The sequence below is a fragment of the Podarcis melisellensis genome (genome assembly GCF_964234715.1).
Source record: "Podarcis melisellensis genome assembly, chromosome: 8".
In the NCBI taxonomy this organism is placed as follows: domain Eukaryota; kingdom Metazoa; phylum Chordata; class Lepidosauria; order Squamata; family Lacertidae; genus Podarcis; species Podarcis melisellensis.
Genome location: NC_138540.1, coordinates 40,795,098 through 40,820,471, shown reverse-complemented (window position 1 = coordinate 40,820,471; position 25,374 = coordinate 40,795,098). Strand labels below are relative to the sequence as shown.

Sequence of the window (25,374 nt, the reverse complement as noted above, 5' to 3'; positions counted from 1 at the left end):
TTTCAATGGGAGGCAGTTTATATCACTTGTAAGTCCATGATGTGATGTGACATGTATCCGTCCTTGGATCTGCAATTTTTGTCATACGCAGAGATATAGGCAAGCAGTTGTTGTTTTGGCTGCTGGCGCTATATCCTTTTACTCTTGCAACCAGCTTTTGCAACCACACCACCCCATTTCAGATTTGGGAGTTAGGGTTCTCAAACCAGAGGAATGACCCCCAGGCAGGCCTCAACCCTCTCTATGGAGAAACTAGCAAGGGCTGTCTCTGACCAAACAGGCTCTTACCCTGCAGCCACAGATATTGCATGACTAATGGATGCCCCCCCCCATCCCCGGCTGGCTTCCAGTCATTGCAGACGCTCTCTAATCCCTGTTTTTGCTGCTTCTGCCTCCTTAAAAAAATGTTCAGGGATGGGAGGAACAGCTGCTTCTATACCCCCAGCTCAGTAAACAGAGCCTCCGTGTTGACCTAACAGCCATCTTGACATGCAGAGAAATCGCCTACATTTCCATGGAGCCTTTTCTCCTCTCTCTCTTGAACTTTTGCGCTCAGCATCTGCTCTGTGACTCACCCCGGCTGTCATTGGCTGCTCAGGAGACAATTAACACACACACACACACACACACACACACAGAGAGAGAGAGAGAGAGAGAGAGAGAGAGAGAGAGAGAAAGGTAGCCCCCCTTCCCCGTGCCAGCGCTGGGACAGAGATTAATGGGCGCATTTGTTTGGTGTGAGGACAATGCACAGGCTAGGGCTTGGAGCGAGGGCTGGTTGGAGCGTGTTTGCCCCCCCTCCCCAGCCCCCTTCATTGCCACTGCCTTTGTGTGCATCTATCTGACTCAAAGTGTAGAAGGGACTTGAATAGACCGAGGCAGGACAAACACTCTTTGCATTTCAAAAGGGGTGGTGGTGGAGAGAGTGTGTTTTGTGTGCATTTTTCTTTTCTGCCTGCCTGGGTCCTGCTCAGGTTCCTCCTGGCATCTGCTTGCTTGCACTACAGAGGCCTGGACCCAGGTGTTGAGTGTAAGGTTCTGCTAGAGTCAGGGCAAGAAGTGAGTGAGAGAGAAGCTTTTCCGTGTAGGAATTTTGTCAAAGTCTGTTGCAGGGTTAGTGATGGAGGGTGGCTGTGAAACAGGGGTTGGTGAACCACGGGGGGGGGGGGTAGGCATGGAAGTGGCCCTATGTGGTCTATGTGGCCCTTGGGATGCTACCCAGACCATGCCCCCCACTCACTGGCCCTGGTCTTCGCTCTTCCTAAGTTCCTTCATGTGTCCTTGAACTCTGGTAAAGAACCACACACACCACCTTGAGCTCCTTGGATGTTAGATATAAGTCTAATTATATTAATAAATAATGCCTCTTATTTGCATTGTGTGTGGATAGAGATGATGTGCACGTGCCTCTGGCTTGCTGTTTGTAGGTTACTGTAAAAAGGGAAGAGTCACACCTGTAGGTCCACCTCTGGCCCCATCCATCATTGGCATGCAGCCCCCAGAAAGATGCCCACCAGGGAATACTGAAAAAGAAACAGTTCCCATCTCCCATTTTAAACATTGATGGTGTCATAAGGTGATGTGCACTGTCTTAAACGAAAGCTTGTGTCAGGGAAGGGTGCGGTTGGAAAGTCTTCTTAGAAAGTCTTTGAGCTATACAGAGTGTGCCGAGTCGATTCGGACCCTGAAGAAACGGCCCACACATAGACTGTGTGGAAAGGCTTTGCTCATGTGTTCCATCCCTGCATAACATAAAATGGAAAGAGCAAAGATTTGTCTGCTTTACAGTTTGGGGCACTCTATGGCACCTCTTCTTGATGGCTCCATATTTTGAAAAAATAAGTAAAAATCCTGCATCTGCTTGATTAGCTCAACTGACATGCTCAGCCAGCTAGCCTATCCAGGTTTTGGAGTTTGCTCAGGCTTTAGTTTTCTTCCTGGGGTAAAGGAGTAAGGGGTATAGAGAGACATGTTTATGTCCTATGTGGGATCTACTAGGTACCTAGCCTGCATCTTCTTAGCCGCTTGAACCATAGACCATGGGTGTTCTTGCAGCTTCTCAAATGTGCAGAAGTGTGTTTGTAAGATAAGCCTATTGGTGGCTACTGATTCTGATGGTTTTGTTCTACCTCCCCTGTCGGAGGTACTATGCCTCTGAATACCAGGTGCTGGATACCTCAGGAGAAGAGAGTACTACACACACCTTGCCTGTGTCCCAGCAGGTGTCAGTATAGTGTGAGGATAGAAATATGAATCCGTCTTCCATCAGTGGCCTGGATATATGCTTCCCACCTGCTTGCCCTCCAGCTTCAATGCTAGGATTTAGGAGAGCATCTGCTTCCCTGCTGGGGGAAGGGAGAGGGAGTTGTAGTGGGGAGAGGAAAGGGAGGAAGGGAATACACACACAACTTTTTTTCTTTGTGTTTTTTCTGTCTCTGGGTGCTGCCAAACAACCTGTTTATTCATCCTGCTTTGTTTGCAGGGAGATAAGACCACATTTGCCATTTAATGGGCATTCATTTGGATTTGTTTGTGGGAAGGTTAGATGAGGAGGTTACAAGCAGTGTTATTCCACACTTTCTAGTGCATTTCCCTGTCATTTTCCTTATCACAAACAGTCTAATTTTTGCAAGAGAGGTGGGCAGGGGAAGCAGGTTTGTTCTGAAACAGCTCCCCATCACCTAGAATTGCACACTGTGAATTTGCTGGTATGTGTTTGAATCCCACCCGAAAATAGCAGCAGTCTGGAAGCACCCTCTTTCTCTCTTCTGACCCACTTTACGACTGGTAGCCCATGGTGCTTGTGAGCAAAGATTGTGCCAAAGGCTAGTATGCCAGCATTTGCTATAAGTTGTTTGTGGTGCACACATTGTGTGAGCTGTCTCAGGTGAGGAAGGAGACACTCTTGAAAACTGACGTAAATTAGCAAGCAGCATGAAAAATTGTTATCTGGAATTGTTTTCTTTATTTCACACATGTACATGCCAGACATTTAAAGCACATTTAGAGCACCTTTTCACCCCCATTGGATCCTGGGAGCTGTAGCTTACTTCTTACAAATTTACAGTTCCAGAACCTTGAATAAACTACAGTTCTCAGGATTATTTGAGGGGTAAGGTAAAGGTACCCCTGCCCGTACGGGTCAGTCGTGTCCGACTCTAGGGTTGCGTGCTCATCTCACTCTAGAGGCCAGGAGCTGGCGCCGTCTGAAGACACTTCCGGGTCACGTGGCCAGCGTGACGAAGCTGCAGCTGGTGAGCCTGCACCAGCGCAGCACACGGAAACGCCGTTTACCTTCCCGCTATAAAGCGGTACCTATTTATCTACTTGCACTTAAGAGTGCTTTCGAACTGCTAGGTGGGCAGAAGCTGGGACCAAACGACGGGAGCTCACCCCGCCATGGGGATTCGAACCGCCGACCATACGATTGGCAAGTCCTAGGCACTGAGGTTTTACCCACAGTGCCACCCGCGTCCCTCCCTATTTGAGGGGTAATGTACTTTAAATATATGGTGTTTATGCAGTATTTGTTTCCATGTTTTCACTACTTTGTGAGTAGAGCTACCTGCAAAAATCCAGCTGGTTGTTCATGCCAACTTGGTTGTTCCCATTCAGATTTCTTCTGTCCGCTGCAGATGCAACATTGATCTTTAGCATTGCCTGTAGAGTCACATAAGGGTGTCGGTGGATACTTTTATGGACTTTCCATTTCTTACAGCCTCATCCTAACCATACTTTCTCAGAAGTAAATCCAGTTGATCTGGTTTTTGAGATAAAGTTTCAAGCCTATCTGCATATCCATGAGGTCTAGAAACTTTAAAAAACATAGTCTCAGGATACTGAATTCTGATTGCTTGTGTGATAATAGAATTAGGGTTAGGGTTAGAATTATGCTGTGCATTTTCTTTTTTTGGACTGTATTTGCACTTCTGTCAGATTGAAACATATTATTAATTAATTAATTACCGTAATTACCTGCCCTGCACCCTAAGGGCCCAGAGCAGGTTACAACACAATATTGAAAACAGTTTAAAAGAACTTGCAATCTCAAAAATAGGGTTGGTCCTGAAAATATAGACCTCAGGTGTCAAACGTCAGGGTAAAGAAATTCATATTCACTGTACTGTAAGCTGTATGCAGAAGGTACCAGGCAGGCATACTTCTGTGAGAAGAGATTTCCACAATTTAGGGGCTGCCACAGAGAATGCCCTCTCTTGGGCCAACATTCCCCCCCACCAAGCTTCTGAGGATGGAGGAACTGCCAAGAGGACCCCCCTCAACTGATCTTAGCAACCAAGAGGGTCTATAGAGAAGGATGCCGTCTTTCAGTCATAGTTTTGACGCTTGGCAGAACTCATTCCATTTTTGGATTCTATACAGAACGTTGTACACACACAGTTGGTGCCAAGTATTCCGTTGCATCTAAAGTTAGATCTACTCAGAGTAGGTGCATTGAAATCAGAAGACATTAGTAATTTCATTGGGTCATTAATTTCATTGGGTCAACTTAAAGTAGATTTCACAGCAGGCAAGGCTTCCTCTCCCCACTCACTTGGGATCCAGTCCAACACCTCATAGCTAATACTGTTTCTCAAGAGAAGCCCAGCACATTAGATAACCCTACCTGCCTCCTCCCACCCATCCTTACAGGTGGTTTCCCTCTCAGCCCCCCATAGCAACTTTCAGCTGTGTGTGGAGATGCATGCTTGTGCCTCCCCAGATCATGGTGCCTCACAATTGGCACAGTGCCCCAGATCAGTGCCCGCCCCCGCCCCCCATGCCTGGAATGGTTGGGCCTGCCTGCTTGCCTTGGGGGCGGGCATTGCAGGCAGGCAGGCGAGCCCTCATTAATTATCTAATCTCCCCTTTATGTTTAATTTACAGGCTGTAGCTGCTCTGGCCATATGCTCCTTTTGTTGTTCCTGCCTCTTTGTTGTGTCAGCCTTGCTTTGCCTCCTCTGATTTGCTTCTGACTCAGAAATCCGCCCTCCTCCCGTGCATTCTCTCTCCTCTCCCCCCCACGTCACCCCAAACACGAGGCAATTGCAGGAAATTCCCTTTCAGTCCTGTCCCCCGCCTCCCCTTGCAACCTCCTCCTCCCCCGCCAATCCATCACTGTATGCGGTTTGCTGCTGGCTGGGAATTTTGTTTGTAGATTTCCTCTCCCTCCTTTTCTTCCCTTCCTTCCTTCCCCACTATCATCAGTTCCAGATTTGTAAAGGGGATTTGCAACTGTCCGCAGAGAGGCTCCCCTGTGCTCCCCCCTTCCTCCCCCCTCCACAGCAGTGATCCTCCTTCCACCCCCTTTCTTGATCTCTCTCTCCCCCCCCCCATCTCTAATCTGTCAGCAGTCCACTCCAGGAGACGGTTTTGGCTGGCGCTGGTCCTCAGCACCCCCTTTGCCATTGGCGGCTCCCCCGTGTCTATCTCTCTCTCTCTCTATTTCTAAGGTACGTGCAAAGCAGCCTTTGATGTCATTTATTGTCCAACACCCCCTCCCTTTTCCTACCAGGGGCTTGCTGTGGGGTTCTTGGGGAACAGACGGACACTTGCAGGTTTCTGATCCTGTAGAAGCTCAAGCGTTCATTAATGGGTCCCTGTCTTATGGGTGGTAGCAGAAGTTTTGCAAATGATACTTCTCTCTCTCTCTCTCTCTCTCTCTCTTCTTTCTCCCACTCTCCTGTGATGGCAATAATTAGAAGTCCATTGTGTCCCCCCAAAAAACTTGTTGCTGACTTTCAAGGCCATTTTCTTTCTCTGGTTTCCTCCTCTGAAATATATTTTGTTAACTTGCTGCTCTAGCAACCTGCTTCCCAGTTCCACCTCAGATCTGCCTGCCCCCTCATTTTGGCTCCTGAACTGGAGGGAATTTTGACTAAAGCTCAGTTTACATTCTGCACCTGTCTGCTTGTGATGGGAGAGTGAGAGAAGACAGGTGCGAAGGAAATCTCTCTCCCCCCCCCCATCTTCCAGAAGTTCATTGCCGGGACTGGTCCAAACCTTTTAAGTTGGGGATGGGTGGGACAGCCAAGAAGGTCTAGCAGTTTCAGGGGCTGCAAAGGTCAAGTTGCTTAATGTAATTCTGGGACAGAAGGTGTGTGTAGGGGGCAGGAAGAGCTGCACTAAGTCCCCTTCTTGACTTCTTGTGGCGTGCCCTCCTCCCAATTTTCTGGTGTCTATTCAAGAACAAATTATTTGCTGGCTGGGTAGGAAACTTGCTGCAAACTTGCTGCAAACTTTTGCCAAGTGTTTTTATAAGGATGTTATTTTATATTATTTTAATCCTGGTGTGTTTGTGCTTTGCAGTTGCTTGTCTTTTTAAGAGCCTTCTTTTTTGTTGGTTTCTTTTATTCCTTTATCTACTCAATGAGAGCTGGGAAACTTGATCTCATGTGGATTTGGTGGCCAAACTCTCCCCTTGAACTTGTGCATGTTTGCATCCGGCTATGTGTTACTCTTATATTGTGAATGAGTGAGAGATGGATTCTTTTTGTACTACTACTACTACTACTACTACTCTCTCTCTCTCTCTCTCTCTCTCTCCCCCCCCCCAGTGGAGAGCACTGACTTGGGAAGGGAGTGGAAGTTGTGTGTGAGAAAGAGAGAGCAAGAAGGGGGTGGGGGAGAGGTAAAATAATTCTGCAGCCTAGTTACCCAGAGATTGAGACCGGACTCTCTGAAGCTGAAATGGGAGAAGAACAACCCTCCACTATTTGCCTACTATTCTCTTAACTGCACAGTGTTGTGTCTGAGATTCACAGGGATGCAGTCTGTGTGTGTATGTGTGATATCTCTACTCTCACACTACTCTTGTTTGCCTGCTATTTTTGAGTGATTCACCAGAGTTAATCTCAAAGAATAATTTTGGTAACTAAAGTCCCCCCCCCTTTTTTAAACTAACCTGGCATGGTGGGATCCGGTGCCTGAACTCTGCCATGGCAGTTTCTGTTTCTCCCCACAGCTTGGGCTTTTCTTATAAGGCTGGACTAAAAGTCCCTCTAGTCCACCTGATTCATACAAGCATCCTCACCCAAGCTTGTTCCCCAGCAACTAGCATTCAGAAGTAGACTGCCTATGAACCTGGAGGTTCCGGATAGCTATCATGCCTAATAAGCATTGACAGACCCCTCTTTCTCTGTAGCTTTGCCCAGTCCCCTTCAGACAATATCTAAACTGGTGGCCATCATCACATCTTATGGCAGTGAATGTTAGCAATTAACTGGGTAGTGTGAAGAAGTATTTGTTCCAAGAGGAATTTGGGACTGCACCTTTTAAGGTAGGGGGAAACTTCAACTCCTCCTCCACTGGAAGATGCAGCATTTCAGGACTGTGTGCACTAGGCCTTAGTTTGATTTTCAGCTGTCACAGTCACAGTGTCTCCTTGCATCACTTTGACAGTCATTCCTATCCTCTTTAAATTCACTGTAACCAGAGTAACTATGCATATTGCAAAAATCTAGGCACTGGGTGTTGCATTAAGAGCTAGTGTTATCTAGTGACTAGAGACCTGGGTTGAAGGTCTGGTACATCCCTGCGGTATCATCACAATCTGTAAACTCAAGGTCATGTCATGTCAGGGGGATATTTTTAGGCCTTATCTGTATATTTTATCTATAAGCTGCCTTGAGTCCTGTCATGGAAAAAGGTGGGGTATAAATAAATACATAATAATAACAATACATTTAAAGTAGTATCATAACACTTTAGACAGCCATGACTTCCCCCTAAAAATCCCACGAACAGTAGTTTAAGGGTGCTGAGAGTTATAAGGGGACCCTTATTCTCCTCGGAACGCAGGTGGTGCTGTGGGTTAAACCACAAAGCCTAGGACTTGCCGATCAGAAGGTTGGCGGTTCCAATCCCTGCGATGGGGTGAGCTCCCGTTGCTCAATCCCTGCTCCTGCCAACCTAGCAGTTCAAAAGCCCGTCAAAGTGCAAGTAGATAAATAAGTACCGCTCCAGCCGGAAGGTAAAAGGTGTTTCCGTGTGCTGCTCTGGTTCACCAGAAGCGGCTTAGTCATGCTGGCCACATGACCCAGAAGCTGTACGCCAGCTCCCTCGGCCAATAAAGCAAGATGAGCACCGCAACCCCAGAGTCGGTCACGACTGGACCTTATGGTCAGGGGTCCCTTTACCTTTACCTTATTCTCCTCACAGAGCTATAATTCTCAGAGTTTCCTGGGGAGCGAGATTGATTGTCAAACCACTCTGGGAACTGTAGCTTTGTGAGGGGGATGGGGCTTTCTCCTACCAATTCTTAGCACCCTTTACAAACTTCTGTTCCCAGGATTATTTTGCATGGAATCTGTGACTGTTTAAAGTACAGTGCAGTGGTACCTCATTTTAAGAACAGTCCTGTTTACGAACGATTCAGTTTACGAATTCCACAAAACCGGAAGTAGTGTCCTGGTTTGCAAACTTTAGGTAAAGGTAAAGGTACCCCTGCCCGTACGGGCCAGTCTTGACAGACTCTGGGGTTGTGCGCCCATCTCACTTAAGAGGCCAGGGGCCAGCGCTGTCCGGAGACACTTCCGGGTCACGTGGCCAGCGTGACATTGCTGCTCTGGCGAGCCAGAGCTGCACACGGAAACGCCGTTTACCTTCCCGCTAGTAAGCGGTCCCTATTTATCTACTTGCACCCGGGGGTGCTTTCGAACTGCTAGGTTGGCAGGCGCTGGGACCGAGCAGCGGGAGCGCACCCCGCCGCAGGGATTCGAACCACCGACCTTTCGATCGGCAAGTCCTAGGCACTGAGGCTTTAACCCACAGCGCCACCTGCGTCCCTTGACCTAAAAATGGAATCCGAACGGTGTAAGGACAATGGCTGCGGGAGACCTCATTAGGTTAAGTGTGCCTTGGTTTAAGAATGGTTTCAGTTTAAGAACTAACTTCCGAAATGAATTAAGTTCGTAAACCAAGGTACCACTGTAGTATGATATTGTTTTAAATGTATAGTCCAGATGGGATCTTAGGATGGCATTCTGTATGGGGACTCATCAGCCACAGAATTCCCTTTCTTTTGCCATAACTCATCTGGAGCCCAGGTAAAATATCTCCATTTGGACATGCATGCAGTGCTAGGGGATTGGCAAAGGCACGACTATAAAGCGCAAAAGTATACACATGAACACACATTTCTGTGCCAGTGTCATAACCTACTCCCTGAAGCAAGGAAAGTGAGTTTATTTCCTGTATCCCATTGCCCAACTTGCCAACTAAAAAAGCCTAAAAGGAGTGTACAGTTAAAAACAAGCCAACGCAGCATAGTATAAACATAATACAACAACAGGGAAACTGGCAATGATTAGAAAGCAAACCTCAGTGAAATTAAAAGGTGTCAGTTTGAAGGCCCCCTAAAAATATTTGGGGATCATTGCATTTTTCCTGCTTGCCAATAGGCAAGATGGAGCCTGGTGGGCCTCAGTTGGAAAGGAATCCCACTATCTTGACACCACAACAGAAAAAACCTCTGATGGCGGAGTAACCTTCAGAAATTCTGTGACCTGCAGAAATTAGATTGCATTAATATGCATTAATTTGCATAATTATCCTGCTTTTGATACTTACATGGGATACACAAATAATAATATAGGTTCCAGAGGTCCTGCCCCTCTATATGTTTGGAAATCCAGCTCAGCCTCCCTTCTGACTTACAAGATTTCATCCATAATCACTCAATATCATCCCTCCTACCACTTAACACTGAAGTCACAACCCACCGTAGACATTCCAAGGCACCTGCTGGCTTCAGTGTACTGGCACAGGTACACCAATGGGGTTCTCAAGAGTTGGTTCTCTGCCCACTCCTAGAAATGATGCTGGTGCATAGCTCAGGTGCCTACACTGTTCTTCATAGAGAGAAGTTGTGAAGAGATAAAGTATTTTCAGTACACATGGAACACAGGAATTTGATTAGGACACGTGAAAAACATGTGCTGGGTCAGACTGTCAACTCCAGCTTCTGTTTCTGTTTCATCAGCAACTAGCCAGACATTTGGGGCATGAAGTTGACTGCCCTTCTCTGGCTTGGTTGTCCTTTTCACCTTGTGTTATTAAGCATACTGCACTAGCACATGGAGGCTTCATTGAGCCATCATAGCTAATAGACATTTTTCTTCATGAATTTATCCATTCACTTTTTAAAAAAAGAGTTGCCTGCATCTCGTCACCGTTGTCACTTCCTGTGCTGCAAGTTAATTTTGTGTTGGATGCAGAAGTAATGTACCCACCCTCCTTTTTTTGGAGGGACTGTACATCACTTGGACATGGAACATGTGTTAGCAAATGATAAGCACCCCCCTCCCCACAAAAAATAAACCTGGTTTCTTGAGTGTGTTTTGCAACAGGCTATTGACTCAATAATAGTGCATTAGTGGTGAACTTATACGGTACCTAACCAAACATCATTCTGCTTTATGAGTTGTTCTGTGGTGCTTTTCCAATGTTACTGTGTTCTTGATATCTGGAGGGACACTCTTGTGCTATAGTGCAACAAAAACGTGAACTTTTGTGTTATAAAATGTTACAGTATTTCATCAGGAAGTCATGGGGAATGAACTGATTGAAAATGAAAGAGTCCAAAAACTTTCTCAGGCACAAACAGTATTGAAAGCGGCACCAATGCCATAATGAGCGCAAATAATCAGGAATGTGCAATAAATAAAAGGATGTGTGGAAAGGCCCTAAATTGTAGCAGGCCGCTTATTAAACGACCGTATGCTAGGAAGTTGTGTAAAACAGTTCAGCTGGGATGGTTGTCTGGTTGACTTTCATACGGGACATTGCACCTCTGCTGCAGTCTTTTGCCCTTCTAGCATAAGGGAAGCTTACTCTGCGTGGCAGAGCTTCTCCTGCTCTCGACTTCCCCTAGGAAGCCAGGAATGGATGTTGTGGTCTTGGCTGGGTTTTACTAGCCTTTCCAAGCTCTCTGAGGTGAAGCCAAAACCAACCTCTTGGTAGGTTCTTGCTCTCTCCCCAACCCACCCAGCCCAAGCATTCTGTGACTTGTCTGCTTTGCAAGCTGGAGGAACCGTCCTGCCAAGCCCCAAAGCCTGGCTCTGCTCCTGGAACCAAAAGCCTGGCCAAGCCTTTGGAGCTGATGGGCCACATCTGAAGAGTGAGAGGCTGCACCACAGTGGGATGAAGTCACTGTCAACGCCGAGGTGGGGGCAACAGAGGCCACACTGGACCTTTCCCACTGCCCTGGCCTTATTGCAGTTCATCCTCTCACCACCCCACACTCCCATGGACACAAGGCCAAAGCAGGCTCTTGGCTCTCAATTCCCTTTTTGTCATGCTCATCCATAAAGGGCCTTGTCTGCATAAATTGGAAAAAGGAACAAGGACTCAATTTCTTCAGAAGGCAAGGGAGGTGCCTCTCTGGGTTCCCATGATGCATCTACAAGCAAGGTGTGTGTGTGTGTGTGTGTGTGTGTGTGTGTGTGTGTGTGTGTGGAGGGCCTGCAGTTTGGTTAAGGGGTCAGGAACTGAGGAGGGCTATCGCCCACCATCTCCCTACAGTAGTTTCAGGGATCACTGACAACCCTACGTTCTTTGTGCATCTGTCCTGTCTGGCGAGTCACAGAACTAGAGTTTGGAGCATCTTCCTGGGCAGTGAAGGATTTGACTGCTCTGGTGAAGGATTTGTAGCTCGCCCAGGCTGGCTTTTGGGCTGGCCCTTGTTTGGCCTGGATATTTTGTCTGAGCATTTTCTGCCCATGGCACATTTCTGTGTGTCTTTGCCTCTGATTCCGTGGCACGACCCCCAGGCTAGACTTCTGGTTTCCTTCTGACAGCTGCCTATATCTTAGCTTTGAGAAGCAGAAGATGCCCAGTCGTGGAGGTTTTCAAGGAAACATTGGGCAGGCATCTGGTTATGGCTTATATTTCTTACTTGGCCCTGGGCCCTGCACAGCATCAGCCAATTCAACTTTTGGAGTTGTAGTGACAGAAGCATACAATGTTTAGAGTACTGGACTTTGGCCTGGGATAGTTGAGCTCATCTCTCTATTCATAAACTCACTGGGTGGCCCTGGGTAAGTTAATTTCTCTATGCTTCAGACCCCTGTTGGTAAAATCGGAGCAATAGGGACACACCTCTGAGGAGTGTTGAGAAGATAAATGAGATAAATTGTATATCTTTTTGAAAGAAAGAAAGAAAGAAAGAAAGAAAGAAAGAAAGAAAGAAAGAAAGAAAGAAAGAAAAAAGATAAATACATTACAGCAGTGGTTCCCAAACTGTCTCCTGCTCCGACCACTTGAAAAAATTGCTGGAGTTCTTGGGAAACCATTTAATGATCCCCCCATGTGTTGTAGCAATTGCAATTTGCTGTGCTAGATGGTTATGGTTTATAATTCCATTTCTATTTCTTCTTTTATTTCTTATATTGAATCTGACCATATTAAAATTTGAATTCCATAGAATTAAAATTGTACGTGTTCTTCACAGACATTCCACAGACCACCTGAATGAAGCTCATGGACCACTGGTGGTTTGCAGTCTTGTATTATAGAAGTTAATAACAATACCTTTCAGGTGGCAGGACCAAGAGTCCAGGGTCACTAAAAGTACTTAAAATATGCTCATGCGATAATGGCCAAAATAAAATACCCATTAAATTGTAAAGTGTTGTATATTGTAACAGATTAATGTCCATATATGCTTAACAGCAGCCATAAAACCCACCCAAGGAAGAATGATTTAACAGCATTTCCAGAGGAAACTTGAGTTTCAAGTTTGACAAGTCTGTGGAGAACAGGAGTGGTGTATCTGTAGTTGCCCATTCACATGTGATCCTCATTGCTGAATGTTGCTGCCACTGAACAATCAGTAGGAGTGGGTTGTTAACTAGCCGTAAGAGCAGGAGACAAGGGGTGAGAGTGAGGCTATGTACACCCCACACATTTAAAGGACACAGCTTCCCCCCAAAGAATCCTGGGGGTGATGGGAATAGTTAAGGGTGCTGGGAATTGTAGCTCTGTGAGGGGCAAACTGGCCCTAAGGGTAACTTTGGGGGAAGTCATTCTTAAAATGTATGGTGTGTATGCAGCCTTGGAAGCAAGACAGAGAAAACCAATCACAAAATGGAGAAAGCAGGCAAATGGAATTTATTCCAGGCCTAGGTGTTTGGGAACAAGCTCTTCCTTGTTGGGAAACTTTTACCAGAAATTCTCACCAAATGCATGGACTACTCTATTGACTCCTATAGCAAAATCATGCAGTCATTGCAGTGCCCTTACATTTAGTGAGAATTGCTGCCAAAAATATTCCCCACACACCAAGCACTGAATTGTTCAGAAACTGCCCGGCCCTGGGATAAATCTCTTACCAAGCACCTGGAGGGTTTCCCTCTCCCCCCACCCTTAGCCTTGCTGAACATGCAGGCTCTACCAGAGGCTTCTGTCTTCCTGGTCTCACACTCCCACACTAGCCTTCTTCCTCCTGGGTTTGGTAGCCGCCTCTGCTTCTCCCTCTGTCTGATTTGCTGCTTGACTTTGGCACTGTCTCCCTTGAGCCGGAGGTAGAACTCTCTGGTGCCTTTTTCCTGGCACCATCTCAGGAGCCAGCCCCCTCTGCAGCAGTGGCCGAGCCCCGTGAATGGAGTCAATTGTTTGGCTTACCACAACTGGGGCCATGCAGGATAAGCTGGGCTTTCTCGCACCGTGTGTGGCCTCGGCTCAGCCCTGGCTCCTGCGACATTAGCAGCGGCAGGAGGGTCTTGGGCCTGTTCCCGAGGCCTTGCCCGCTCCTCAGGACAGCTGGCTCCATGCGAGGGGATGACAGCATTTCCGGGCAGGCCCCCAGAAGCCAAAGGCCTTTGAAAAGGGTGGGAGGAGGCAGCTGGCCACACTCCAGAGGAGTAGCAGAACCGTGTTCATTTGGCTTAGGAGCGGATTGTGTTATTGTCTAGGTTGCAGCAGTCACGGCCTTGCAGGACATATATATGCCTCCTCACAGAGCCAGCAGGGCATAGTGTAAGGGTGAGCAGTACAAGTGGCATATTGTTGTTGGGGGACACTGTAGAGGTTATGCCTTGCAGCAGACCACAAATGGTCTCGGCTTCAGGTGATGGGAAAGACCTCTGCTCTCTGCCTGAGACCTAGGAGAAGCAATGCCCATTTAAAAAGATGACACTGGGCTGGATGGACAGACAGTCTGGCCTGGCACAAATACAGCTTCTTATTCCATTTGTGTGCTGTTAAATGCAGGCTGATGTTCCTTAGTGTCTGCAAATGGGGAAAGAAGGGAAGGACCAGGGTCAACAACTGCCAGGGCCAGTGACCCATATGGGACCCATAGGGACATAGGAAGCTGCATAATACCTAATACGTTAATATATCTGTATTAGAGACATGGAACCCATGCTAGTACAACTCCCATCATCCTTGACCATTGGCCATGCTAGTTGGGACTGATGGGAGTTGGTAGTCCAATGACATCAGGAGGGCCATGGATTCCCTATCCCTGATCTGTACAAACACTTCTGTACTACTATTGGACATTCATTCCCACAAGGGCTCTTTTTTATGTGGTGATGTCCATTCTTGTTTATGTGCTGGTGAGGAAGAGGCACTCTTTATGGGCTCAGATGCAGTCTTTATAACTGCTATCTATATCCAGTCTCTGACTTCCATTAAGCCCCACTCTGCTTTTCTTTTAGGGTTCCTTCAGATAAGCTGTTTGTTCAGTCTTGATTTTCACAAAGCTTATGTGGTGGTTAGGTTATGTCCACTGAGCATTTATTTTGGTTTGTTTGTCTGAGTTACCATGTATTCCTGATAACTATTCATTCATCTCCCACTTTTCAGTGTAATTCCCCATCACTTTCCAAACCATAAAAATGCAGTTCTTTTTTAAAATGTGGATTTGTTGTGCTAGGGTGACAGAGGTCTTTAATCCACATTAAATGCAGAAACCTAAGGGTCCAGTTTGCACCTGAATATCTCCTGCAAAATAGGGACAGTCTGGCCACACTCTTAACACTTAGATCAACAGGGCAGTGTGGTCTGTAATAAAGCCTTTCAGGGCTGGCTGCTTTCCAGAGTAATAGTGACTGTCCAAAAGTCCCGGTGCTTAGATATCCTATGTGTCATACATCACTTTGTTGGCTCTCCAGCTCTGTCTCTCCCGCTCCCCTTTTCACTGCCAGCCACTCTTCAAGAAACATCTCCCTTGCAGCAGCCCGTTAATGCCCAATGACGTGTCCTATTCACATGGTGTTTAAGTGCTTAATGGAGTGTGCAGGTAATGGTACTCTGCATTTCCTTATTGCACTGGTAAGTAATACCAGCTTCGGGTTGCATCTTTGAGTCTCTTGGGATGGGAGTTGCCTGTAGGTCTCCTTGTCCAGCTCCCAGCCTGCCTCCCCCTATTCATCCCACCTCTCCCCATCTCCACACATGGGGATTAATGCAGTTGAGGGAAGTACAAAGCCTGGAAAAAAGCAAGACAGAAAGTGACAGTGGAAGTCTCGAAAACAGAAGATGTAATCATCAGTGCAAGCCTCAGTCAGGGTCAGACTGTGTGTGTAAAATCCCCAGATGTGTTTTATTTTGTTTTTGTTTTTAATGAAAAGCAGACCCAGGAAACAACAGAGCTGAGTGGAGTAGTGATAGGGTGTGTTGCACTTAATGCTGCCCCCCCCCCGGGAGCTTAAAAGCACTCCCCTCACATCTAGAACCCCACAGAGGAGACACATAGCTTGGGTGGATTTTGTACAGATACTTGGCTGGTTGGGAAAGGGTTATTCATTCCTCCTCTTTCCCCCTTGTGGGACCTCTGAGGCTGCTTTTTACTTTTTTTAAAAAGAAGACAAAACCCAGTTCCCTACATTTGGGCTTCCAAGCAAGCATTTGACATGGGAGATGATGAATTAGCAAGAGAGGTAAATGAATAGAATCTTGGATTGTAGGACAGCAAAGGGCCAGGCCTTCAAGCCCAACCCCCCTTCCTTCTCCCCCCAACCCACTCCTTACATGGCAGGACCATTCACTGAGGCTGTGCAGGATTTTGTGGAATACTGGCAAAAAGACCTTCAATGGACAACCTCTACACTACCACCACTATTTTATTCTTAAAACAACCCTTTGAGGTACGTTAGACCAGCCAGTGAGTTCCATGGCTGCATGGGCATGCACTCTGGGCTGCATACACAGTGTACATTTAAAGTGTGTGACTCTGCCCCCCCATAAATCGTGGGAACTGTAGTTTGTTTAAGAGTTTGGGGAGTTGTAGTTCTGTGGTGGTAGTTCTCAGGATTCTTTGGGAGAAACCATGTGCTTTGTGTAGCTGCAATGTTCTTCCTGCTAGATGTTTTCAATTTTATTGGGGATCCTTAGCACTGGTGAAGGGGCTTAGTTTGTGTAGCAACATATTTTCAGTATTTGGGTGGCTGCCAGAGAAACATAGATGGCGCAAGCTAACCTCTTTCTAGTTGGGAACTCTCTTCTTCCCTCCTTCTGTACATCCTCATTTAACTGAGGTGAAGCCCTCCCAGTGGGATAAGAGGAATGGCCTTGCAAGCCCCTTTGCCTCATAAGGTGACCTCTGACCTGACCCTGAACATTGGCCTGCATCAGCCTTTTCCTGCTGAGGTGTGACAGCCGTGGCCTCAGCCAGGGCTAATGATCTCACAGGAGCAAAAATCCTGCTTTGCTGGTCGCCTTGGCGACCCTGGCACAGACCCATAATCCAGTATAATTCACCCAGTGGTGACTTTGCAAATGGGCAAGGACTGGGGAAATCCGAGAGGGAATCCCCCCTGCCCACATACACCCAACCAGGGTCAGTTTCCCCTTTTTACTCATGCGCTCTTTAGGACAGGAAAAGGCTCCACCAATATGTCTGGGTCCCAAAGTGATAATGTTGAAACTAAAGCCAGTCAAATTCAATCAGGCATTTTAACCTTTGCATTAATTCAATTTACCCAGTTTGAAAAAATAAAATAAAAGAGGATCCCCCCCTCCAGATTCACATGTTAAAGTTTAAAGAAAAGATACTGGGACTGTGTACATATTATATATTTATAGCTCAAAATTCCTGGGAATTGTAGTTTACCCCCTCACAGAGCTGCTGTTTCCAGCACTTTTATCAAAATGTGGTTCCCATGTTTCTTTGCAGAGTGATAATGTTCTTTCAGTGTGTTTGAAATGTCTGGTGTGCACATAGCCTAGCATTTGAGTGGGCTTTTGTTTTATTGCTGTTCTTGTTTTGTAGCTTCAAACTTTCTCTATCTGCAGCAGATCTCCTCTGCAGCTTATGTTAATTGTCACACAGACCAGCTGAGCTCTTGCAAGAAGGAGCTCTGTAGTGGATAAAAGGGGTAGTTACCTGCCCCATGAAAATCTGACCCCAACCTGATTGTGAAGCTGTGAAGCTTTATTGACGTTTATGCAACTGTGATTAAACATGTGTAGGAGGTACAGATTTTGATGGGGACCACACCTCTGAAGAACTCATCTCCTGAATGCTAGGTACAGCCAGGGAATTTTGCTACCTCAGTTCCATCAACCTACCTTGATTATCTTGTGCCGACCAGCCTTGAGGTAGGTCCAATTGGAGGGTAGCAGGAGCCAGCACAAAACGTTGCCAGAGCAAAAGAACATCAGCAACACTTGTGGCTTCTTTTTGCAAGAATCCCTGCCAAGAGGAAAGCAACACCCCCTGGAGGCAGTGTGGGGTACTGACACCTTACTCTTTTTTTCCAAAGGGAAACAGCTGGCTCTGCTGGCAGAGGAGACAAGACCCTCCTCCTCCTTCTTCTCCATCAACAGGGCTGCACCTGCTTAATTACTTTAGGAGATTACAGGCCTCTTTGTCAGGGCAGGAGATTAGATTAGAGCAGGGATGATGCCTGCACGAAGCAGGGACCCCTCTTCACACTAACTGCCTCCCCTCCCTCTGCCACTGCTGCAGAATTAAAACCAAGCAACATGCAGAGCTACAGAGAAGGGAAGTAAACCAGAAAGAGCCTGGCTGCCCCTGCAAAGTGGGAGGGAATGACGGAACCCAGATATTGTGCTGCACCACAGAGTCCAAGTGTTGGACCTTAACCTTTTCTACAGGATCAGGTGTTCTTGACACCCATTGAGACTGGTGTGACATAAGTCTGGGAGGCCCACAGGACATGGAGCCAGAGCCAATGATAGGTAGAGTCAACTAATTCTAGTTTTCTCCCCAACTCTCATCCCTGCTGCTGAGCTATGCAAGGGCAACCCTGAGACTGAGGAGGAAGAAAGATAGCAGTGCCACCGTCTGGACTAGTTGTACTTACAAAGGCAAGCTGGTGGGGATTGATTTGGACAGCTTGAGAATGGTGGGGTAGTGTCCCATTTGCCCTGATGGGCGAGTCTTCACTGGAAAGGATGCTGAGATACGTATTGAAAATTGCAGACTCCTGCTGGGAAAAATACTGTTTGAATGGCTTGTGCTTGCAAGCCAGCTGTGGTAAGACAAACCCTTTTATTCACTTGGCTGGGAGATGCTGGGCATATGACCTTTTTAAAATGCTGTCTGGTACAAGCTGCTGTGTCATACTAGTGTTTTTCAAAGCATTTTGCTATACATTACTATAAAGTCACCATATATCTAGCTCATTTATTTGAGACCTACCAACTTTGGCAGTGTCTTGTTGCAACATTTAGGATAAAAAGGGAACTATTTCTTCACACAGTATGTAGTTAAACTATGGAACTCACTTCCACAGAGGCAGTGATGGCTATCAACTTGAATGGTTTTAGAAGAGGATTGGACAAATTGATGGAGGAGAAGGCTACTGATGACTTCTAGCCAACATGGTTAGACTTTTCCTCCTTGGTTGGAGGCAGTAATGCTTCTGAATACCATAGAACCATAGAATTGTAGTTTGAAGGGACCCCGAGGCTCATCTAGTCTAAGTTACCCTCTGCAATATAGGAATCTCAATTAGGTCATACATGACAGATAACCATCCAATCTCTTGCTTAAAAACCTCCAAGGAAGAATAGTTTGTTTACTGGAACCTCCTTTCTTGTTACTTGAACCCACCGATTTGGGTTCTAACCTCTGGAGCAGCAAAAAAACAAGCGTGTTCCATCTTCCATGTGGTAGCACTTCAGATATTGGAATATGGCTATCATATCTCCTCTCACTCTCTTTTCCAGACTAAACGTATCCAACTCCCTCAACTGTTCCTCATATGGCTTGGTTTCCAGACCCTTGATCATCTTGGTTGCCCCTCTCCCACACATTCCAGATTGTCAATATCCTTCCTAACTGGTGGTGCCCAGAACCAAGGTAGAACAGAGATGGGCTATTACTTCCATTGATCAGGACACTATACCATTTGCTGGAAACCATAGTGGGAGAGAGTGCTTTTGTGCTGATGTCCTGTTTTCAAGTTTTCTGCAGACAGCTGGTTGGCCACTGTGACAACAGGATGCTGGAGTAGATGGGTGATTGACCTGATCCAGCAGGCCCTTTTTGTGTTCTTGGGTGCTCTTCAGGGTCACAATCGTCTTTCCTAAATCTTGTTAGAGATGGAACCAGAGCCTTTCTGCATCCAGTGCATGTGCTGTGCCACTAGGTTGCAGACTCTCTCTAGTAACTTATCATGTTGCCTTATAGTGAATTGGACCATTCCATCTATCTAGCCCTGTGGAGTATCTATTCCGACTGGCAATGGGTCAGCAAGCTCTCAAGCAGAGGTCTGTCTTATCACTATACTTCCTTGTCCTTTTACCCTGAATTGCCTGAGATTGAGCCTGGGGCCTATAGCTTGCAAAACATGCATTCAACCGCTGAACTGTGGCCCTTTTCTTTGCTACATCTTGTTAGTGTTAACATCCTCACAATTATTTGTCTACGGTCTACGGCCAATGAGTGAGTTCTGAAATGAGATCTGAGAACCAGGGGGTTTCCTACTTGAAGCTTACACCAACCAGCTGCGTGCGAAAGAATCCGGTAGGGATTCTGCCCCCTGTTATTGGCCGTGTTTGGCCAAGACCTTCACTGCAGGTGGGCAAAAGACCTCTTCATTACATCAGATGCACTCTGTAATATGTGTGTGTTACCCGCCCCCTTTCCCAGGTAAAATCCTGCATTAGGGCCTCCTCACCATGCAGATGGTGTGCATTTAATCTGTGGATTACCAGAGCAATGTACCTCATCTTAAGTCTGTCTTTCGATGGCAGGCAGGAGATGAGAACAAATGCTTTAATCTACCACCACTGCGTGCTGGGGATGAGACAAGGCTTTAGTTGAAACCCCTGATTACCTGCCCTAGCGTGTGGTGTGCCAGTGCGTCTCTCTGGGCTTTGCTTTCTAGTGCCCAAGTGTTTACTTACCATGGAATAAGACTCTGTGAAAGTCCATTCCTCTGCTGGCTGCCCACAGGCCAGATCAGTGCTGCTGAATCTCTCCAGCTGGGCTTCTGGAGCTCTGCTTTCCCACTCCCAGCACAGTTGCCTTTCTCGGGGCTGTTTTCTCTGCTGCTGCTAGTAGCTTCTGGCCCAGCCCGGCACAGTCACTTGGCTTCCTTCTTAGCTGTGGTTTTCTGCTCCAAAAGGAAAAAAAATAGGTTGTTGTGGAGAAGGATTCCAAGCAGGCACTTAGTTTGCAAATATTTTTGTGAGATCTATCTCTGTATGTAAAAGTGTAGCTGCTTAACTGCACGCTTCTGCGCCTTGAAGCCAGTTGCTCATACAATGCACAACAGTGATTCATATCTGTACCGATGCCTTCTCTCTTGGACAGGGAACATGATGTGCATTTGTGGGTGATAATATCTGGAGGTGTGGAAGACACAACCTTGATTTGGATCTGATTCCTTGAAAAAATCACATATCTGCCTTTGCAAACTAGTGTCCCAAGGAGGTGATGCTGGCAAGGCAGGAATATCTGCAGATGTGAAAGGGCAAAATTGCACACATCTCCTGTTACTTATAAGAAGAGTTTGGATTATAACTTATAATACGGCAGGTGTGCATCTGTGTATGTGTATTGTCTTCAGGGAATGTGTGCTGATTGCCACAGCCAGCTGGAAGTGTGAGGGAGAGATGATGCCTTTGAGGGCAACAAGTCAAGAAATGAACTTGCCTTTCTCTCATTTCAAATACCTCTCACTTCAAACACACTATGCAATTAAATTGCATTTGAAGCACATCCCAAATAATCCTGGGAACTGTAGTTTGTTAAGGATGGTTGTAATTGTAGCTCGATGAGGAGTAGACTACAGTTCTCAGGATTCTTCAGGGAAAGTCATGTGCTTTAAATATACGGTGAGGATGTGGTCTTGCCTTCCGACAACAGGTTTGATTATAGGGTGCTTAAAAAGTCCATGAGGACAAATCAGTTGCATTTGCATAGGGTACGGCTGACACATGCCCCCCACCAAGAATTAGTAGAGGGGGCAGGAAAGATTCTCTCAGCTTCCTTGATAGCTTGCCAGTTTCTAACCCCCAGCCTGGCAGAGCCTGGAAGGTTCTGCAGCCTGACAAAGAGAATCTCCTGCAGCTCCAAATCCCTGCGTGGTGATTTGCCGTTCCGCTTTTCAGGAGTCCCAATTAATCAGTATTAATTTAATCCAGTGTGACTTGGCAGTGCCGCTCTCCCACCTACTTGGGGGGGCTGACATTATCAGGAGCTGATAAGCCCGTTGTTACGCATACCCCCGCGCTAATGAATTTCCTGTTGGTCCAATTTGCTGAGTGGTTGTCTTCTTTGAGGACTGCAAATCCCTCTCCTTTCTCCTCTATCTGTGTGCTGAGCAGAAAGCGGATGCTTGGAGGCAGGAAGGCTATTAGGGGGCTTCAAGGAACTAGCACACAGAAGCTGCTGCTCTTGGTTCAGTTCATTTGTGGGGAACCTCCAGCCCAGAGGCCAGCTGTAGCCCTCGAGGTCTCCCTAGCTGGCCCTTGGATCTCTCCCCAGGGCACACCCCTCATTGGCCCTGCTTCACACCATAAGTATTTTTGCTTGAATAGAACGTGTCCTTGGAATAATGCCTCTTGCTTGTCTGGATGGGGGAATAAAGATATGTGTGTGTGCATGCGCGCGCACACAGAAACTAGGCTACTGTACTATGGCAAAATTTACATTAATTCCTCCACCTCTTTTGCCTTTGGCTGGAGAAGCTTCCCCACCCCTGCCATAGTACAATGGGAAAGCTCAGGCTTTTGTTCCTGGATCAATCAATCCCTGGCCTTTCTGAGCAACAGGATCCTGGGTTGCTGGGCTGGGGAAGACCATAAAGAGCTGCTGTCAGGTGGAGCAAATAGTACTGGGTTAGACAGAACATAGGAAACTTCCTTTTTCCACACCAAGCTATTCATTTAACTAGCCCAGTATTTTCTGCTCTCTCTAGAAGCAATTCTCTGGGGTGTCAGGCAGAAAATGGCCTTTCCTAGCACCTATTCCTGGGTCTTTTAAAAACTGGCAATCCCAGTGATCCCTCCCCAGACAGCCTGACAGCTCTTTATATCCCACTTGCTGCGTAACTGGAGTGAGTTTTGAAAACAAGGTAAAGGGGCATGAGGTTGCACATAGATAATGGATGTGATGGCCAACTGTTATTATAGGAAGGGTTGTAGCTTAGTGGTAGTGCACTTGCTTTGCTTGCAGAAGGTCCCAGCCTCAATCCCCTGACATCTTCAGCTAGGGCTGGGAAAGAGTGAACCCTGTTCTGGAAAATTCTGGAAAGCTGCTGCCAGTCAGTGTCAACAGTACTTAGCAAGATGGTCTGACTCAACATAAAGCAGCTTCTTTACATTTCTACCCATCGTGTGTAGCACGGTTGCCATGTTTTAATGTAATATTGGTTTCACGGTGGATAATATTTCACAGCCATGACAGTTGGGAACATGAGTAGCAGGGACTGGGAGATGGGGAATTTCCATTGTGAAAACTCCCTTGAAAACCAGAGAGATGTGTGACAGATCTCCTTTTACTTTTCAGACGCCTGTGACGTGGTAGAGGAAATGGTAGGGATCAGCATGTCCCAGTTAGTTTTTATACCTGGTTATTCTAAGCCAGTAATTTCTTATTTTAGGACTAATAATACCAGACTACTTTACAGGGCTGTTGTGAAGATTTCTGAGATAGTGCATGTGAAGTGCCTCAAATCCTTGAATGTGCACTTGAAAGTGTATAAATGCCAAGCATCTATCTGTATTCTATTATTATATTTAGTTAATGAGATTTTGGAGAGCTATGGATGAACAGTTCCTTGCAGTATCTTGATATCCATTAATATTCCTGGAGGGAATTAGACAATTGATCTAATGATTACTTGGATACTCATTTCCTATCCAATGGCAGGAGACCATGTGATAAAAGTGGCACATACCCAGGTGATCATGTGATAACCACAATCAACATATGTATAGCATGGTTGGCAGAAGAAAAGGAGTTAAGAAAATGTGTTTCATTATTTTCAGAGTCTGTATTAAAGCAGGGATCACAAAAATGGTGCCCTTGAGCCGTGGTGCCCATGAAATCTCTGAGCCCCTCTCCCCATTGTCACCTTGGTCATGAGACAGTGGTGCCGATTACCTTTTTTCTCCCTTGAAAAGAACATAGAGCTGAAGGAGGAAGTTGGAAGAGTGATGCTTTCCCCCACTTCCTCTTATGTACTTTTTAAGGTTCATATTAATTCTACTTGAACTTTTACCCAGATCTTTTGGAAAACTGGAGTATGTATGCACATGCTTTCCCCCTTTATGTCTGTTGGTTTGAGGGGTGCTGATCTGTGAGAGTGCGGGAAAGTGACCAGAGGGAGTGGCACCCATGGCACCCATACAGAAAACCAAATGTGTCTGTGGTTGGTGACCCCTGCCTTAAAAGAATAGGTTGTTGCTCCCTGGCTCTGGCCTAGCACCTGTAGTCTCAGTCATGGGTCTAGGCAATACAAGTTCAGATTCCACTCTGTCCTTGACCTTGTTGGCTGATTTTAGGCAAACTGTTCTTTTTCAATACAGTATTGGTTTCCTTCTCCATCTTTAAAGGTTTCACATGGCAGAAGATGCTGGTGCATAGGTACTCATCAGTAGATGGCACTTTATACTGGTTTCAGGGGAATCGTCTGTGCTGTGGACTAGCGGCTTTGTTAGGCCTATACCTCTTCCCTTGGTTGGAATAACTACCATACTGAATTCTTCTTTTGCATCTGGTAATCTGTGCAGAGGGTGCTGTGCTGTCATTTTGTGGTTCTTGGCTGGAAATCAGCTGCTAGTCTTTCCAGAGAATGTAACTGTCTGGCTTACCCAAGTGGATTTTTGGAGGTAGGTTCCATCAGCACTGGCTGTCTGTTTGCCACTGAGCCCAAGTTGAGGTTTTTGTTCTGATGTATAAAGCTCTAAATGGTTTGGGACCCAGGTACTGACCAGAAGGCCTCCTTCCCTCCAGCCCGTAACTTGAGAGAAATCCAATGGGTGGGGGGAGGACCCTGTGGATTGTCCAAGGGGCAATTACCCATCAGAGGGCTTTCTCAGCAGTAGCACCCAATCATGCAACCCCCCCCAGCCCCAACCCACTCTAGAGGTTAGGCTGGTGCCAACATTGTGCACATTTAGGCACCAGTTGAATATCTGTCTCTTTGTTCAGACTTTCTAGCATTTGGGCTGCGCAGTAGGAAATTGAAGTATTACTGATGTTTTTTGGTGTTATTTGGTACATACTTTATGCATGTACTTGTTGCAAACTGCAGTGCAGGGCCTTGTGACAAACGGCAGGATATAAGTAATAGTAATAAGAACAACAATAATAGCAACAGCCCTATCCCAGAGTGCCATGGTCTGGTGCGATGGGCAGCACATCTGCTCTCAAGGAGACAAACTGTTCATTTCCACCCAAGCACGACTTGCTGACTTGTCCTCTGGAAGTCGTCCCTTGGGGAATATGTCTCTGGCGTGAGCTTGAAGCAACAAAGACACTCAGCGATGCTGAAAAGGAGATGGACCCCATGAAGGATGTTGGAATGAAAGGCTGCCACTGTGCCTCTCCCCTTGCTTCTCCACCAGTTCCTGTTGGGTTAGACCATAAGTTCACCAACTCCAACCTAGTGCTGTCCAGGTGTTTTGGGCTATAGCTCTCAAATGACTGGGGCTGATGGGAATTGTAGTCTAGAACTTCTGGAAGGCCCAAGATTGGTGAAGGCTGACATACTCTGTCAGTATCTTTCCAAGAGAGCACAGCCAGAAGCCTCTTGGAAATTGGGAATGAAGTGTTTAATATGCAAAGAAATTGCTGTGTAAGCCTGACAGACAGATAATATCCCCTCTTTTGGAGACCCCTCCATTAAGGGGAAGGGCCTTAGCTCAGTAGTAGAGCACCTGCTTTTCATGCAGAAGGTCCCAGACTCCATCCCCAGCATCTCTAAATAAGACTGTGGAAGATGGCTG

The 25,374-nt window shown here is 46.6% G+C and overlaps 1 protein-coding gene across 3 annotated transcripts in view; it reads left to right on the top strand.

Annotated features, from left to right (window-relative positions):
- GSE1 (Gse1 coiled-coil protein) overlaps window positions 1–25,374 on the top strand; it is a 436,639-nt gene that overhangs the window by 123,827 nt on the left and 287,438 nt on the right. Inside the window, exon 2 of one of the 3 annotated variants that reach the window (XM_081920145.1) lies at window positions 5,352–5,450. The exons of the other annotated variants lie outside the window; for them this stretch is intronic. Within the exon in view, the coding sequence (XP_081776271.1) occupies window positions 5,352–5,450 (99 nt within the window). The remainder of the gene's footprint in view (window positions 1–5,351; window positions 5,451–25,374) is intronic. 3 annotated transcript variants of the gene reach the window in all.